This window comes from Calonectris borealis, chromosome 10 (assembly GCF_964195595.1).
Source record: "Calonectris borealis chromosome 10, bCalBor7.hap1.2, whole genome shotgun sequence".
Taxonomy (NCBI): Eukaryota; Metazoa; Chordata; class Aves; order Procellariiformes; family Procellariidae; genus Calonectris; species Calonectris borealis.
The window spans coordinates 19,246,114-19,265,048 of NC_134321.1; the positions used below are offsets into that span (position 1 = coordinate 19,246,114).

The 18,935-nt window shown below is 44.2% G+C and overlaps 1 protein-coding gene across 2 annotated transcripts in view; it reads left to right on the plus strand.

The window, feature by feature from the left end:
- HEMK1 (HemK methyltransferase 1, mitochondrial release factors N(5)-glutamine) overlaps window positions 1-18,085 on the plus strand; it is a 31,732-nt gene extending 13,647 nt beyond the window's left edge. For both annotated transcript variants that reach the window (XM_075159255.1, XM_075159256.1), the window contains 7 exons: window positions 7,219-7,371; window positions 9,346-9,410; window positions 12,962-13,011; window positions 14,387-14,492; window positions 15,472-15,567; window positions 17,389-17,502; window positions 17,853-18,085. In XM_075159255.1, coding sequence (XP_075015356.1) covers window positions 7,219-7,371; window positions 9,346-9,410; window positions 12,962-13,011; window positions 14,387-14,492; window positions 15,472-15,567; window positions 17,389-17,502; window positions 17,853-17,889 — 621 coding nt within the window. In that variant the 3' untranslated portion in view covers window positions 17,890-18,085. The remainder of the gene's footprint in view (window positions 1-7,218; window positions 7,372-9,345; window positions 9,411-12,961; window positions 13,012-14,386; window positions 14,493-15,471; window positions 15,568-17,388; window positions 17,503-17,852) is intronic.
- The last annotated feature ends 850 nt before the right edge of the window (window positions 18,086-18,935 follow it).

Sequence of the window (18,935 nt, forward strand, 5' to 3'; positions counted from 1 at the left end):
GGGAGGAGGGTACATGGCAGTGATCTTCTAGGGCCATTGCCATGGAGTTAGGTTTCCAGCTTGGCTTCCTGGTGTTTTGTCATGTGCTGATTGGCAGCCAAGTGGACAAACAGGAGGGGAGGGGTGATTTGGTTAATATCAGATCAAGCTCTATGGAAAGTCCTGGATTCTGAGAACAGAAGTTTCTGGAAAGCACACAAATAAGTAAAACATTCCCAGGAAGTGTGCGAGAGCAGAGAGAAGGTTACCCAGGTTTTCATGTGTCTTTTGCTTTCCTTGTCCTGTTTGCTAACCTGGGAAGTTAGAGCTTCTTGCACCCTGGCTCGTACCCCTGGAACCTTGTCTTCCTTGCTTTCCCCAGAGCATGCAGGGCACGAAAAAAGGGTGCTTCTAGGGAGCACAGTGTGAATTTGTGACCTCCACTCTTTCCTTTCCCATTCCTCCCCTCCTTTTGCTTTTCTTAGCCTTGTACTTGTAATCGCAGAAACATCAGATGGGTCATTCTCTGTTGTTGGACTGTAGCACACAGTTGCCTCAACTCTGGACTTCCGCACAGCTCTGTAGCCACTGTTGAGCAGCGAGAATCTCTGCTGTTTCCTCCCGACTGTCTTGGTGCTGAAAGCTGCCTGACCTTGTGCTGTCTGCTGGCTGGAGCTGTGCAGCTGTGGAGCTTGTGGTTTGGGTGCTGGCAGACACTGTCCTCACGCTTTCTTTGTGCAGCTGCAGTTCCAAGAAATACAGTGAACTAGAGACCTGGCCGCAGGGAGGGGGAGGTAATACCAAGAACCTGTCAGAACATGAGTGTGTGCTGGGGGTGGGTTGGGGAACAGGAGTTATGGGTGGAAGGGTGAGGCAGAGGTTCATGGGAAGCTGGAGGTGTTCGCAAAGTTTTGCATTTGTTTCGTTCAACAGAGAAGATGGGGGGAAAAAAACCAAACAAATAAATGACAGCGTGAACTTAGGGCAAATCTGGCAGTGAAGCAAAACTTCCTGGAATTGCAAGGTGAGAGCAGGCTGTGAGTGGCTTGGCTAAGAGACAAAAGCTTGAGAACCTCTGAGTGCTGGAAATTAAGTAGCATGGGAAGCAAATATTTGTGTCCCCTGTATAGGGCACCACAGTCCCTATAGTCTTCTAGTCCTTGCAAGCTCTTCCTTTGCTAGTCAGGACCAGATATCCTTCTCCCTCCCAAGGATGTCCTGCGTTTTTCCTTGTAGATTTTTAAATTCACTTCTGGCAAAGACATAGAGGGTCTAGATACCTTTTCCCCACTCCATGCTAAGCAACAGAATGTAGGTCCCTAAAAATCTGTCACTTGATGCCTGCATCACCTCCAGCCCAGTGCAATGTAAAAACCCTTCCAGGTACTTCGCTTTGCACCTAGCTTACTACCCTCGTGAATGTACAGGTTTCGGAGGTGGCTGGTGCTCTTGACATCCTCTTGAATATTTATTTGCACAAAATCCTGTAAAATGCGGGAGAAGGGGAAGCTCATTGATTATTGCTGTGCAAGGGGAGTTTGCAACATGCACAGAGATTGGGATTTAGTCACACTAGTAACTCTGCAGAGCTGTGAGCTGGCCCTGTTCCTAAGGCTAGCCTATTGCCCTGGCTATTGTGCTGTCTGCCTGTAACATGACAAAAAGGCCCTGGAGCACACTGGCATTGCTGGTGTGCCCTGGAAAGGCGCATGGCAATCCTGCAAGCTGCGGGGGAGAGGACAGCTGTGGGGCAGTTTTAGTCATATGTAAGATTTGCTCCAAGGGACAGCAGTGGCTACTGAGCTCACCTTTCCATGTGACTTCTAGCTCTTCCTCTCGGCTGCTTGAACATCTCTGTACACCCATCTATTGAATGAAATGTGCAATCTGCCTCTGCACGCAGATGTCAACAGCTCCGAGTCTTGGGGGTGCCCAAGCCATGTCCAGGACCCTCCTTCCCTTCCACCTTGATGCCATTGCTAGCAAAAGCAAGGAGAGGATTTTAGTTTCTCTCTGGTTTTGTCTGTTTGCCATTCAGTCCCTCTACTCCTTCCAAAACTGGCTTTTGCTGGGGGAAGGAGCTTCTTTCACAGGCTAGGGGAGAAAAGATCTTCAAAATGTTCCATTTCCCAGCTGACACAAATATCACACTTATACCCATATACGCGTACACCAGGCTCCAGGATGAAAGTAGTTCTGCCGGTACCTGTAGGACTGGTTAGCAGGATTTTTAGTGTAGGCTGTGTTGTTACTGACAATAGTGATGCATACTGTAAGCAATAACTTGAATTTTAATAACTCCACAGTTGAGCATTCATCCTGTTCAGTGGTTAGCATGCTGTGGGCAAATATGGAATTGGGTCACATTTCTAAGATATTCTTTTAATGTATGATTTTACTTGCTCCTTAATACAGCACTTTGGATTTTTTTTTCCCCTATATTTACAGTTTTTTATCTACAACAGTAAAAACAAAAAGACAATTCAAGAGCAGCCAAGCACTGTTTGTTTAGATGATGTGCGAATCTGGTTCTGATCTTTGTGACTTCTTGCTTTCCTGCAGGAGGTCAGTTGCCCTCACACAACTGTAGACCTGCCTGTTCCTAACTGGAGTTTGGGGGGACCCGTTTCCATGATCTAAAGTGGTGTCATTGGAAAGGTGCCAATGAGGCTTCTGGAGCATTGGGTTCAATGCTCTGCTCTGCTGTAGTCCTCCTTCATGAGTTTGGGATATTCACTGTTTTACAGTTGCTCATCTGGAAAATGGGAATTATGAGGTAAATGTGTTAAAGGTACTGAAGTGCTCAGCATGTTGCAGGGACGAGGCACCTGCGCAAGCTAACTCATTTTCCTGTTTTTAGAGACTCTAAAGACGCGCTGATTGTCAAGTCTTTGTTTTATCCAAAATAGCATTTTTCTGTGGTGAAGGAAATTCTCTCTCTGATGTATTGAATCCTGTAAATGATGTGGGTGAAAGTAAGCCCTTTTAAACGGCCTGCCATTTCGGTTTAAAGTGCCAGATTGTGGAGAATTTACCTAATGTATTCCAAAGGTTAATTACCTAGGCTGCCAAAGTGTTTTCTCTTATTTCCCAGTGGAATTTTTGTAATTTCATCTCTCAATCTTTAGAGCTGGTGATCAAACGGGTGGTTAAGATGGCTTTTAGCAATGATGGCATTATATTAGCAGGTGTTTGTGCTCGGAATCTGTTCAGCCTGAGAAGATGTGGAGAATCCTACACAATAAAGACCACAGCCTTTGGCCATCTGCAGTTGTCCCAGTTTCTTTGTGTCTGGGACTGGCATCTCTTTTTAGCACCTTCTGCCTCTTTGTTGCTCTTCCCCAGGCGTGGCTCTAGCCAGATTCTTGTACAGAGGTAGGGAATGTCTGTCTTGCAGAGTATTTTGTGGTCTTTGTATGAACACTGTAATGCGTGGCCAGAAATACTTCATCTCCCAAGATGAGATTTGAAAGTGGTTCTGCTATCTTCTGCAAAGTGCTGTAATTTATCAGTTTCCAGTGGTGACATCTTGGAGATAATGGTGTGCTTGGAGAAGCACAGATTTTGGCTGGATCACTTGCTAAAAGATGGAAAATACTGAGAAGAATCTGAAGAATACTGTTTCAGAACAATTTTGGATAACTTAATCATTCATGATTTCTGAAAAGGAAACCTAGTGGCAAGGGTAGTGGGCTAACTGGACATACTCTGTATCGTGGTTGCTGGGTTTTCCTGATTCTTTTGTAGATGTTGGGGAAATGTGGTTTTCACGTGAAAGCTGTAAGTGAAGAAAAGGACCATGGTATCACAGCCAGTTAATGCAGAATCACAAAATGTCTTATTCCAGTGCCTTCTGTTTTGTCTTTACTTCTTGCTTTTAATACATACATAATTGCAAATTTAATTCAACATAGAATAATCTGTACTAGTAATTTTTTTTCCTAATTTGCTGGTTAGAATACACCTTCTGTTTTGCTTGCCAATTGAATTTATTTCATAAAAGAATTTATTTTCATAATTATTGAACTTTTTAATTGTAGTGAAATACTAATGTCTGGAAAAGGATGTATTTCTTTAGGTTGTCACATTATTTTTAATATCTTTTAATTTTGAACTATTATGATAAACGTGTATGATGAGAGAACTAGCCTTTGCCTCAGTAAGAAGTATATGAAATAACCAAGACAATAGGACAGGGGAGTCAGGGAATAGGATACAAAGCCTACGTAATACCAACATCCCTTTTTTAATATACATGTGGTTAAAACTGAAATCAGTCATATTTAAATAGGAGCTTTGGCAAGCACTCTAAAAATACTTTCACTGTGGAATGTGTAAAGTAGAAGTTCCATTAAAAACTCCAAGCTTGAAGTTACTAATGATAAACCTTAAGGAAGTTAATAAATGCTGACAGTAGTTCTACTGTATGGAAGTTACATTTGGACATTTGAAATCAGTAACTTGTGCTACTCTGTGATCAGCCCTGGAGACAGATGATTCTGAGTTACTGTAGAGATTCCCTGGAAATATTTGTAAGCGTCCTGCAATGGCTGGTATTTGAAAGAGTGATTTAATGGCCGAGCAGAATTTTTTGGGTGGCTCTTTTTCTGTGGTCTTGGAATCATCAGCACCTGCTTCCCCAAACCAGCTGCAGTTTCAATATCTGGCTGTCTCCATTGCAGAAGTGTTTTCAAACTGATTCATCTGGAGCTGTTAGCTGAAAGGCAAAAACCATTTTCGTACAAAAGTGGGTAGATGAAGTGTTTGGTTTTCCCTGTTGTTATCTGAGTGCTGGTAATCCTCTAATGGTTTCCCACAGTCCTGGTGGGAGACTATAAGAATGTTTTCCTCCATAATTGTCTAGGAAAGGAATCCCAGTGCAGCAACAAGGAATATGATTTTGGAGGCTGTTAGCAAAACTCCCTTATGAGTGCAGTGCCAATAATGACATAGTAACCAGGGTATGGCTCCTCATACCTGGCTGAGGCTAGCTTAGGTATCAGTCACCAAGCTTTGCAGTGAAGACGAACCTTTGAGAGAGGCCTCTCAGAATAGTGCCCTCCAGCCTGTGGGCTGCTTCTTGTTCCCCCTTGGGCTTTTGGGTGTGAGCACAACAGAGCTCATCGCTGAGGAGCACTGAAAGCTGTGGAAGGCAGAGGGCACGGTCTGGAGAAGCATGAAGGCTGTTGTCATTGAGTATCTGGTGAGCAAAGGCATCTCTGGTTCTTTCCGGGTCAACAACTGAAGAAGATTTGAGAGAAAACAATGAAAACAGTTGAAGGTGCTTGTTGCTAAAAAGCCCCTGAAGGCCCCAAAAGGCTGTGGCTGTGAAAAGGAGCCTAAAGAAAGTTGAGGAGCCAGTGGCTCCCAAAAGGCTATTGTTGGCAGAGCCAGGCTACTGGAAAAGCAGCAAAGCCTAACACAGCTGAGTTGAAAATGGCAAAGGCTCAGAAAAGCTGATCTGAAGAAGTAGTAATGTTACTAGAGGAAATATGGAGTGTGTACACATTCAAATGAACCAAATCTTTCCTTTTTACTTATGCTTTCAGGCTCTTTCAGCAGGAGGGATTAACAGGCAAAGGGTTCTGTTAAAACGGAGTGGTTCGAAGCTGCCTGGCTTTTCAAGGCCTGGACGATGTTGAAATATGCCTGTTTCTCCGTCCTGACTGTGAAGTAGTGCACGCTTCACTTCTGTTCTCTAAGTACTGGGTGTGTGCTTTCATGCAGGGGCATGGTACTTCAATATGTTTAAAAGAAATTCACGTCTTGTGGGAAACCTCGGAAAATACTGCCTGACAAAACAGCGCATGTCTCAGGTGCTCTGCTGCTAGGGATGTTTTGTTGGAGCTCATCTACCTGAATGCTTCAATTTAATACTTGTTTGCATTCTCCCTCCCTACTCACTGCAGACACAAATTGGCCTAGCATGAAGGATGACCAACAGCAACAAATATCTTCTTAAAAACTACAGCTTTGCACAAGGCATCTATTACTCCGTTAGGGTGATATATCCAAGGAAGGGCTTATGCCCTTATGTACAAGCATACCTGGTTTAGGCTCCTGAAAAAGGCTTTACTAAAGAGAAGCTGACCTGCCTGCCAGGATGCATTGCTTTTAAATATTCCTGCTTATGCCAAGAACATGCAAGATTCCTTGTAAAAATGGAAGGCCAGTAATTTTCCTGGTAATGTCTTTAATTTTTAACTGTTGGCAAAATCAAGCCAATTACTCTTTGGTAAGTTTTCTGGATTTACGGGAGAGGTCCAAGAGCAGACCTCTCAAGTGAAATGACCTAGCCATCGTGGGAGCGCCTTGGGCCAGTAAGACCTTGTTTCTGTACTGTTGTGCCATGAAAGCACAAGGATTGCAGGGAGTTGTGAGCACCTGCTGAAGCTGCTGGTGCACGCAAGGTGTTTACAAGGTTTCTGTCTTACAGTTTTCTCCAGTGAATAGCACAGGAAGTTCATGCTGCAGTCTGCGGGAGGCACCTGTGTGCTTTCTCTTGCAGCTAGTCATTCATTTTCACAAACCTTAAAACTGTATATCTTTGAGACCTCTCCTGCTGTGTTGGATTTTATATGAAATTGCAAAGGGATTTAAAAAAGAGGAGATTGATGGGAGGGAGGAGGCAGCGATGGCAGAGATGCATACGGATCCAGGAGCACGGGTGAAAATCTTTTCCGTGTGACTTTATACCAACAAAATGTAGTAGGAGTCCACAATCTGAAATCCATGCAGGGAGCTGCTCATTTGCATCGTTTAGTAATTCATTGCCTTTGCTTTCCATCTGCAGGTTGGATTATTGGTTTAGATGCTGTTAGGAGCTGTACCTCTGCTTCCAGATTACATACCATACTGAGACAGTGTAAAAATCTTAAATTTTGAAGCTTACAAATTCTGAAAGCCGGAATTTTGGAGTAAATAAAATGGTGTTGCAGAAGATAATGTGCTCCAGCTGTTTGGTTATTGTTTTTCCCAACAGTGCTAGAAGATTCCAGAGGATCTGTGGGAAATTGTATCCTGAGGATTTGGTTACTAATCAAAGCACCCTGTGGGGGAGGTGGAGCTGAAGTGACTTCTGGCGTATCAGTTTCACTGCTGCCATCTGTGTTTTAAAAATTAGCAACAAAAATACATTTAATTGGGCTACAGAGTCAAGAAATTTAAACTCCAGTTCTCAGACCATGAAGGTGTGAGTCAAAACAGCTCCCTTAGAAATTTTTTTGTTTGTTTTCTTAGGATCTCGTCTCTTTAGTTGTAGAGGAAGAATCTCGGAAATGTGAGAAAAATTCAAGCCTCTGCTTCCCAGGTCCTGTCCCTCATCCTGTGATCCTGGAGATTGGCTGTGGCTCTGGAGCAATTGCTCTGAGTCTGTTGTGCAAAATGCCACAGGTGAGCTTTTTTCAGTGCTCATGGTACAATAGATGCCCGTGTTACAGGACAATCCCACTCTACTAGTCTTCACTGAGACTTCACAGACAAACTTCTTCGCTTTGATGGAACTTCAGCAGCTAAGGTCTCTGACAGTCAGGCTCTATAAGTTCATGCTAGGTAGAAGAGGCATATTTAGGAATTGCTCTCCCCAGCTGTCTGCAGGAGTAGCGGAGGCATAGTCAGGATGGAAGAAGCAAATGTGCTCATTCTTCAGCTGTCACAGCTCACTATTAATCACCTTAGCTTGAAGCACTGGTGGATGTTGGTTTAAGTAATATCCTGGGCTGTGGACGAGAGGGACTGAGGCATGGGCACACACTCTGTTAGTCGAATTTATGGGGCAGTCATCTCTAAAAATGACCTTGCTGTGAATCGAAAGATCTTGTCTCTAGGAGACTGAAGACTAAATTAATACAGGGAAGGGATTACCACAGAAGTGTCAGTACTTGGGATCTGTATGACAAGCATATGTCAACCTGCCACAACTGCCAAACTACTTTTTTGAAGTCTTTTCCCCTAATAACAACCCACACCTTTTGAACACAGTGAAAAGAGCAGGAAGGGGACTGAGATCTGTTGGTAAACAGAAAGAGAAATGAATCCAAGATCTCACCGCATGTGGTTAAGGGAAAAATATTCCCCTTTCCTCAGAATTGCAGACCAGCCAGTTCCCTCTCGTGAACGAGAATTGATGTGTCTAGCCCCTCCTCTTGTAGAAGTATAAGACTTGGTGTGTAAGAGTTAGAGGTTGATGCCTGTGTTCCTCCTCCCAGTGACCTGATAAGATTAATACTTGAGCTTCATGACTTCAAAGTATAATTACTCTGATTTCCTGAGCTGTACTTCATGCTCTTTTCCTTGCTTGTTAAGTTAAAGAGCTGTGTCAGTCTGTCCCTGTAACTGATAAGTCCTTTCCCAGCTGACTAATACAAACTGCTGTGCCCAGAGAAATGAGGAGCCTTGACTGATTAGAGTTAGTGGCAGCCACACTGACAGCTAAGTGGAGTTTACGCTCTGTGTGGTGTCTGTAGTATTTGAGGCAGAATTTGGTACTAGGGTATTGAGAAAGCAACAGCAACTTTTCACTTAAGGATTCAGCTGTGTCCTTCGCCTTAAGGGTCAGCTTCATGTGTGTGGATGCTAGTCTCAGGCTGTGAAATTAATCCCCCTAGGAATGATGGCTGATCACACCATCATCTCCAAATGCAAAGTAGTTTCTTTGAGCGTGCTTTCTCTATGTGAATACTTACCAACATCTGTGTTTAAAAAACATTAAACAAAGCAAAAACAAGTCAGGCCTTTGTCTGCACTTTTCCCAAGGTGGAATGGAAGGTCAAACAAATCTCTAACTGTGTAGTCCTATCTCTTAATGTTACGCTGGAGGACTCTCAAATACTTGACACACAGTCAAGTACATGCAGTCAATACACACAGTGAATGTGGTGTAAGGACTGTAGTGGAGTAACTAGGCAAAAGGTGTCTGCATAACAGATGGAAAATGCCAGAACCTCTATCCAAGTGGTTGGAAGGGATTCTGCCCTCATTAGAGGGGAGAAGCCTAGGACATGATCTTCCTTTAACCTGTGTCTACCCCAGACTAGCCAGAGTCTAGAAGCTATGAACGTATCGGGTGATGTGAGTCAGTGTAAATCCATTGTTGTCAGCTGAGTCGGTTCGGTCAGAAGCCTGTCTATTTTGGTAGGCTGCTGGCAGTGTTGCAGAATGCCTTCTGTCACGTTAGTGGGCTTACTAGAAGTGACTCGTAATCCTGTCAGTGCCCTGAGATGCATTCTTCATGAACTATTCCTTTTAGGAGCCAGGAGTGAACAGTGAATTGTCAGTTCTTATCTTGCATGTCCCTTTTGGCAGAGCATGTCTGCTCAGGAACCTTGATGTTGTAATACTTGTTTGTTGTTGTTTTTTCTGTCCCAGAGCCGGGTGATAGCTGTGGATAAAGAGAAGGCTGCTGTGGATCTCACCGCGGAGAATGCACATAGGTACAAGCCCACATTACCCGTTTTTTGTAAATTGTTGTTTGAGAAGGACCAAGAGTCCGTAATATTTGGGCATGTGGTTCATGTTTATTGCCACTGGAAACCAGGGAATGTTTCACTAGTTCCCTAGGTTGAGCTCCTAAAGTGTGTAAAAATTTAAAAAAAAAAAAAAAAAAAAGCTTATATTTACCAGAGTATTTTTTTTCCTTTGACTTGTGAATGCGCTTTGCAGAGGCAATCTAAATAAAACAATAGTACTTAAACGCTGCCTGTCTTTCAAGGGTTTTCAGTGTTTCATGGTGACTACTCTTATCCCTGTCTGTGAACTTGGGAAACTCAAGGCAGCAGTTAGTAAGAATGTATATGTCACTTAGGAGGTTAAGACAAGTATAGCCTGAACCTTTCTCTCTCTGACTCCCTATATCATTACGGCTGTGCTTGTTTCTGTCATTGCTCCTCCAGATACAAGGTTGCACGCTCAAATAGCACCTTCACTCTGATGTGCTAGTGTGGTATCCGTCAGCATCCTCCTTGAAGTCTTGGGTTTGGTGAGAATGGTGCTGCTGGGTCCCATGCTGTTTGCATGACACCTGAGCTGTGGCTGGATGTTCAGAGCTGCTGAATCATAGAATCGTAGAATAGTTTGGGTTGGAAGGGACCTTTAAAGGTCATCTAGTCCAACCCCCCATACAATGAGTCAAGCATCTTGTGCCTGAAGTCAGAACAGCTCTGTATCAGGTTGACCTTGCCCTTCCTAGTGGCACCATTTCCTCAACTGGTTCTTCTTAACCCAGGTTATTCTGGACTGTCACTAACATAGCAAGCACCAGAGCTAGAATGTCAGTACGCTTTTGAGTCCAGGATCCCAGTCTCTGTAGACATTGTAAAAGGTACAGAGCTCTAGTATATATTCATACCCTCAGAAACCGCTGGGCCCTAGGCATTAATTAGAGCAGTCTTGGAAAGCATTCCTGTTGCTACCTCTTATGGAGTCTAGTACGGTTGTGAGTCTTAAGTGGTGCTCATTAACTGACATTTCTGTCAACAGGGCCCACATATCCTTTTTTCCCAGCTGCTGCCAGCATTGAAGCTACAGAGACAGGCTGCTTCTGTTTCTGGCTGCACTGAGCTGCATCTCTTCATTTCTTGCAACCCAGTCCCAGCTCTTATGTGAGTCTGAAGTGATGTGTAGTAACAAGCCCTTCCCAAACTTGTCGCCTCACTATTACCCTTTGCCTCCTAGTCCAGTTATAGGGAGTGGGGAGCAGAGATTTCCTTCTGATGTGTCAGTGTCAAACCAAGTTCTGTTGCAATTTTTCATAGATATAATAAAAGCAGGCCAGATCTTTGCCTCCTTAGTAGATTATTGCTTTGGCATCTGGAAAAAATAGTCTTGTTATTAACATTGCTTGTTGGCTCAAGAGTGGCTGAGGGAGGGTAAATACAGTGCCAGAGAACCTCATATTTCTCCACGGATATTTTCATTGTGTCCTTGTGATCTTGTCCATGGCATGGTGCCCTGTAGCTCTTGGGAGAGAAGCCAGCAGGATAAGTTGTGCTACTGCTTGACTGAAGCCAGCTTGGTTCCTGCCTTCTTTTCAGAGCTCCCTTATCACAGCTGTGTTCTCTAGATGCTTAGGTGAGTCTTGCTCTTGCTAAATCAATCCCAGTGGCCAGATGGCCCACCTGGGCACATTGCAGGCAGATGCAGGAACCCCTCCCTTTCTTGATGCCTGTGTGTGCTGACAGGGCAGTACCGTAGGCCCTCAGCAAAGGCAAGTAGGACTTGGGTATAAGGCCTTTGTTGCAGCACGCTCTATGAACCCTGTTGGGTAGCCCTGAGGTGTTACACTGAAGAGCTGGGAGGAAGACTCTGCCACTGAGGTGAGTCTCTCGTGGGACGAGAGAATGTGCTGGGAAGAGCTGGGCAGTTTTGTTTTCTCTAGACATTGACTGCATTGAGGACAGGAGTCAGGGGACAGTGCAGACTCTCTGCCACAATGTGCTGTTGCTGGTCAGGGAATGGCATCTCCTGTGGGAGGCTTGGAGTCTTTCTCCACCAACAGATCTTGATCAGCCTTGTCTTTCTGACTTTGCAAAGTGCTTCCTCTGACATTGTGCAAATGTCTTCACAAAAGCCAGAGGCAAACCTGTGAGAAGACAGAGGTATTTTGGTGGGTGGACCATGTAGCTGAGGAATTAGAGGTTCTGTTCCTTCCTTGCTGCCTCATGCTCTCTGTTTCTGTGACCTCTCCTGTAGTATCAGGTTGTCACCAAGCACCAAGGCCACTTTCACACTGGCCTCTCTTTCCTATCCCAGGAGCATCAAGGGAACTTTGCTCAGGATTCCTAAGGTTTAAGGGGATCGCTGTCTCAACTATTTTCCCCTGGCTGGGAGCATATTCTGTAGCAAGCTGGGAGCAAGGGATGGATCATGCGAAGTTGTGACAGACTGGAGCACCGTGCAGTGGCAGTCTGGCAGTCTCAAGGCTGTTCTTACCTTGGATTAGTGCAATGAGTCAGATCAGAATCTTGGCCAAGATTTCTCCCTAAGAAGTACCATGTTTATAGACCTGTTTTCTTAAAAATAGTAAGCCAGCATGCTTACTTGCTCATTTGTCATAGGTAAAGGAGAGGTGTTTGTGTCTTCTAGTGCCTTCAGGGGTTCTCCTGGTATGAGCACCCAGGGGACATCTGGCTGCACATGAAGGGCACTGACCATAACGTGTTTCCCAATTAATGTGCCCAGAGGTGTCAGGGGCAAGAAAGATCATGAGTTAGAAACTAGCATCTGAGAGATCCTAGTGTGTATTTTAAATACATTATACTATACAGTCTGTGCCTGAGCTGTCCCTAAAGGAGTCCCTTTTCGTAGCTCTCTGTCTGGCACAGGGGTTCTGCTGCACTGTATGTCCTGGCCTCCTGGTAGGGTGCAGTAACATCTCGTCACCTTAACATTGGCATGTGACATGACATCCAGAGATGCCTAGAAAATACACTCAGATGCCAGAACACTGTTAAGATCTAGATTATCAAGGAGGCTGGAGAAAGAATGTGGCAAACGTGAGCATGTTGTCTCCATTTACAATAGCAGGTTTACGTATTTGAAGCAGGTGATTTTGTTGTGGGTTTTTTGGCTTTTTTTTTTTTTTTGATTTGGGGTTTTTTTTTGGTTTTTTTTTGAGGGATGGTGAGCTTACTTGGGGAGGCCTTGGAGATGTAGTTAATATGCAGCAGGGTGTGGGAATATTGCTGTATGTATGACAAGGGGTGATACGTATACGTTTTGGGTGTACAGGAGCCACACCCTGGAATCACCATGGGTGCACAGTGTGCTCTTTGCTTTGGATTTTGTTCCTTGGGCAGAGGGCAGATCCTAAACTTTCCTTGTGGCTTGAGAGGAATCCAGCTGCGGTCAGTGGGGTAGGGTACACGTGTATCAGATAAGAGATGTGATATTTAATGATCTGTTTATAGAATGTGCTGTTCTTGAATCCACAGAAACATGCCTCCTAATCTTTCTTCTTTCTTTTCTTGCATCTGGAATTTTACAGGCTGCAACTCCAGGAGAGGATCCACATCCTCCATCATGATGTTTCATACAGTAACTCTTTTCACTGTTATAATCCCCTTTGTCTTTCTCTCTTTTTACTTTGATGGGGGGAGGCAGGCGTGAGAGACAGCCAAGGGACCCCCTTGGGATGCAGGCGTCAGGAGGATGTTGAAGTTAATAGAGAAAAAGGTCAGTAAGAAGTGAGCCAGTGAAGCTTTTCCCTTCAGAGACTTCCAGGCCAGGTGATCAGCTGAGAGAAGTCCCTGACTACATCAGAAGGTGAATTGTTTCTGGTTTTAGGTGTCTAAAGGTTGTGTCTGAGCTGGTAGTTCAGGTGCTCTCCAGTGTTACTGGGGAGAGGCAAATATATACCAAGTGTAATTCATTCCATGCTGACATGGCTGCTTTAGATAAACATGTATGTGCCTGTCTCTCCGTTGATGTTAGAGGGAGCCCAGATATTTAGCTTAGATTAAATGCCCAGCCTTATTCATGTGAAATTAGGTGAGCTGAACCAGGGAAGGATACCTGTTGTCTTCCCCGGACCCAGCTGAAACCATTTGGTGAGGCTTATCCAGTTAGGTAGGTAAGATGCTCAGCTGTTTCTTAGCCAGAAGCTGTGGAGCCAGGAGCTCCAGCATTGTAGATTTATTTGTGCACCTTTCTGACACTATTATTTTGACACTGTATTACTTCTTAGGGGTATGTCTGCACAGTCGTCTATCTGCAAGTCTGAGTTTGTGCTGCCCATGCTCCAAAAAGCAGTAAGCCAGCCAGCTCCAGTCCAGAAGCCGTGTAGCTGTGTTGGCATTGCACCTGCATGGGTAAGCCCTGTGCCAAGAGGCTGGGCTGAGGACAGTGCCACACTCACACGGTTACATGATGTCTGATTCAGGGCTGGTATGTGTCAGTCCGGACAGTGGCATGAGCGTAGCGAGCTGAACCATCTGCAGAAGAGCAAACCATTAGATGGTTGATACTACTGAAAGGGCCTGGCTCTTTTGCTCATTAGAGGTCCTTCTGCATAAGAGGAAGGATACGCATCCTGACAGCAGTCTAAGCTCCCACTTAGGCCTTTGTGGGTTCTCTCAAGTTCCGGTTGTTGTTTTAGATCCAGATGGGCACAGAGCTCCAGAGCATCAAGGTCCTGTGCTTTGTAACATGTTCTGCCAAGCAGGGTGGTTGATATGACAAAATGATACTTTGCCTGTGCTTAGCTTTGTATCACTCTTGCATCAAGGTGGGAGAGTGAGCAGGCCAGGCTATCCCAAAAAGAAATAGGATAAAATTTTATTAGAGAAAAGCAAAGCCAAATACGCATGGGCATGTGTCTGGAGGGACAGTTTCCTGGATAGGATTTTGACACTGAGCTTATAGGGAAGATTGCTATGGTTGAGAGCTGGTTGTGATTCTTTTTCTTTTCTAGGTTCTGCCAAGCAGCTGCTACTCTGGGGCCCCATAGACTTCATAGTCAGTAACCCCCCATATGTCTTCCATGAAGACATGGCTTCCCTGGATGCAGAAATCCTCCGGTAATCCAATAAATAGATTTTTCTTCTCCTGTTCCTTGAAGCAAGGTTTTCTGTCTGCTTCCTTATACTACATACAATTGCACACAAAACATGCAAATGTAGTGTACGTGTACATAGCGTAAGTGTGTTTATATAATAATACAGTGTTACTTTGATATTGCTTACAGGTCTGAAACAATATCAAAGTATTTTAAATATTTATAAAAATGGAAAAAGCACACACTTGGAAATTAACAAGTTTCTAACCGAAAACTGTTTCAGAACATTTCTCCTGTTAGACCTTTTTTTTTTTCCATAATTGGTGTGAGTTTATGAAAGAAGGTACAAGTAATCTGAGCAGCTTTTTGTGATGGAAAAAAAAACTTGGGTGAAAATGCTGCGACCCATTCTCATTCCAATACTTGTCTTAAGCAAACAAACCCACACAAACATGAATAAGCTCTTTTGGGATGTGGTACTACTTTGTGTGTGCTGGTTCTTCCTCAGAATTGGTTGTCATGCATGTCAGGACAAAGTCCTGCACCCACCTCTGTACAAGATGTGCACCAGAGGAGATTCTGACAGATGAGCTTTCTACATCATAATTTGCTCTGCTAGGTTAGGAGGCAGTCCAACCTGGTTGTTGGCATGGTTGAAATAAAGCAAATGATCCCTTGCTGTACAACCCACTCTCTCCCTGTCCAGCTGGCACAGAGAGAACAGATCCATGTGTTGGAACTGTGTGACCCTGTAATTTTCAGGCAGAGTTCAGGGAATGTTTTCTGCTTCTACTCAACATAGTGTTTCTCAGCCTAGGGGTAGCTGCCGCCTTACTCTCTGTGTTTTACATAAAAGCTATGAGTGCTGTCACCTGCTATAGGAGTAATGGAGTTCAGGTGTGTTAGGTGCACCTTTCTCCATGGAGCATGGGGCAATGCGTCCTCAAGGGCATGGCTCATGTCACATGAATTACTATTAATGTCTTATTCCCACACTCCAGCTATGAAGACCTTGATGCACTGGATGGGGGAGATGATGGGATGAGAGTCATCAAAACAATTCTGGCTCTGGCTCCTTCTCTTCTGAAGGATTCTGGGTAAGCACTGTTCTCTATTTGAATTTCATGTCTTTTGTCCATTTACTTCTATAACTTCTGTTTTCATACAGGAGGGTACAGAGGGAAAATAGTTGCAAAAATGCCCCTTCCCCCGCCCCCATCTAAAAATAGCAGTTTAAAAAATGTCATGTGGATAAGCAAAATTAGCTTGAAATTGGTTAATAAAGGGATATGAGCCTTCCTTGACCAGTGGTGGTGTTTCATAGTCATTAGTGAAATAAGAATCTTTAAAGGTCAAAGCAGCAACAAAAAGAACAGCAAAGAGAGCAGCAGAGAAAGAGAGAATGCAAAAAAAAAAAAGGAAGCTTTCTAAGCAGCATAACTGATTGAAGGAGAAGCAATATAGAACTCTGGGAGAATGGATGTAGATCTCTACTTCCCTCCCACCCTTTAATTATGGGAAACTTTGTTTATTGTGCCAGGATACAATGCTGAATATCCCAGGAGAAAGAAGATCAGCCAGGGATAGTTTCTTAAATGTTAAACTTCTCCATGGTTAATACTCAAGATGGATTGTTCCTATTCTCTGTCACGTGGGATCCATTTTGTGCTTGAAGATCAACATGATGATACCCAAAAGTCTGTTGTGCCAGGGCATTCACATATCCTGTTGAAAATTTCTGACATTTTACCAGCATAAGAGAGGTCATTGAAAATCTGCTGTTTTGAGAAGAGGAACAGTAATATTGAGAGGCGTACTGCATGCAGAAGAATTCATTCCTCATGCTTTGCATGACCACAAGAGCAGAAGATGCTCCTCAGAACTTCCCAGCAACAGGGATTGGTCCCATGGGGTTGGTTGTTAGGATTATTTTTTTTCCTTCCCTTTTTGCATGTTTTATAAGGTGGAGCCCCCATTGAGGAGTGGAAGTTTTTTAAGGTCAGGAATGAGATCCACACCCAGCTTGTAGTTAGTTTGGTGAATTTGTAGGGAGTATTCAGTCTGGGACGTTTTAGGAATTCTCGGGAGAGCATATGATTGGTGCTTGGCCTCTGTTCTTTGCCTCTTAAACTTGTATGTTGCTGCACTGTCACAGGCTGTAACCAGTTCCATCGTCTCCACGTGCCTGTAAGCTAGGGTGGTTCTGCCGCGTTGCGGGAGTGGAGACTCAGAAATGGGCTGGTGTCGTAAAGCCCGGCTGCAGCAGAGATGGAAATAGCCCTGCAGTGTCCAGGCCTAGTCCTGGTGCACTGACTGAGGTTGTCCGATTAGTTCCCTTATCGCTGCTGCACTTTCCTTTCTACGGTCCTCTATGTAGGTCTGAATGCTAGTGGTGCTTTCATAATTGATTTATGGAGGCATTTACTGTGGGAAAATGTGCGTACTACCTTGTGCTTTATGACTCTTGCTACTGGGACTTAATGTCACCCTGCTTACATAAAGAGGAACTTCATGCTGCCAGTCCAGTCCTCAGTGTTCATGCATTTGCATCATAAAACTTCACTCTGGCCTTAAATCTTTGGGGGCTTCAGAAAGACAGAGCTGGCAGTATCTCTGCATGGGGTTCAAAAGGGATCTTTACATCTCGATAGAAAGGTTTAACTGCTCACACAGAGGAGTACCATGAGAATTCCCCCCAAGATCAACACTTTCTCCCCCCGAAGGAGGTAGTTGGGATCTGCGTCTTAAATGGACAGCTATGATCTGTTCTAGGATTATTGGTTTGCAGTGTGTTTGCTGACCTTCTCATTTCCTGCACTGATGGGAGTCATCCAGAAACAAAGACCTTAATTTTTATCAGTTTAGCAACCTAAATGTGTGCATCTCCCCACTTTCTACTCCCAAATGTGTCCTTTCAGGAGCGTGTTTTTGGAAGTTGATCCCAGACACCCAGATATGGTGGACAAGTGGCTACAGGCACACCCCAACTTACTACTCATCCTTCATGCCATTCACAAGGACTTCTGTGGCAAGTAAGTCTCTTTTACCTTCAGATTTTTGCTTCAGGTATAGGTCTGTGTCCTTTGTAGATTATGTCCCTGCACCCTGATGTATTGAATGAACTCAGCCAGAGAAAGTCCACAGCTGAAGCCTATATTTAACAAAATAAGGGCTCCCTTCAAGTATCTCAACCTTCTTGTATCCTGAGATAGCCTGGCAAGTGTTTCTGAGTCAGAAATTCTGATGCAGATAAGCATTTCTGATGGGGTGACTAGCTCTGGTGAGATTATCACCATTGGAAAATTGCTGCTTTTATAGGATGGAGGTAGAGGCATGTTCTCCCTCGCAAGGCTTAAAGCTCTGATCATTCTTTTTCCCACAGGCCTAGGTTTCTGCACATCCAAAAACAAAGCAGATGACAACTGTACCAGAAATAACTCTTCTTGCAGTATGCTTTTTCGCTGGCGAGCCCTGCTGAACAGCTTGTTGAAAACTCTGCATGGCAAAAGGAAGCTCCACTGCATTCCCCAGTGCATTGAACTCTCCTTGCAGTGGCAGACCCCCTCGTTTCCTGATACAGTCTTCATCCAGAGATGTAGAAGTTCAGCAGGGCGTGTAGAAGTGTTTCATCTTCCTCAGGGAATGCATGCAACTTTTTAGTTTGCTCTGCTAAAGTAACTCATTAATCTCAGGACCCAATATGGAAGAGGTCACAGTTCCAGATATTTCATTAAAAATACAACTACTCAACATGTCAGATCACCCATTTGACCTCGAAAGAATTTTACTTCTTTTTTTTTTGGCCTTGAGATAAATTTGTATAGAATGTGACCAGATTGAATGTTAGGTCCAAACTCTGGCTTATATCAGCACATGGATTTGCTGGTATAATGGGACATGACTAAGCTGCGCATTTCAAATTCAGTTCTATTCCGGGATCCTGATGCTCTGGAGTAGATCTCCAACAGCAAAGCAGCCTTCGTTTCCCAGTCCTGCGGAGTGACATGTCATTGAAGGATCAGTGCACATGTTACACCATCTAAATCTACAGCACCTGACACTTGGTGGATGCTGCCAGTAACAATCAAAACATTGTAATAAAGATAGTGCTTCAGATCAGTGTCCTTACAGCAACTGCTGTGCAATTATGTTTTCAAACATGCTAGCAGACCTGAATAAACATCTGGCACCCGCACATTGCTTCGCATAGTAATAGAAATGCCTAACTTCCACGTAAGGCGTTTAAATGCAAGACTTTACAAAGAAGGCCAGAATCGTGACTCAGTTTCGCAGATGGAGAAGTTGAAAAACAGGAAGTGAAATGACTTGTACAAAATTTGACAACAGTCTAAGTTTGGAGTAGGACCCAGTCTCTTGACAGCCATGGGAATAGCTGAGGTCTGTTTCTTTGGGAAGCATGACTCAGAGTAGGGCTGCCTGAAACGGCACTGAGAGAAGTCCTTGA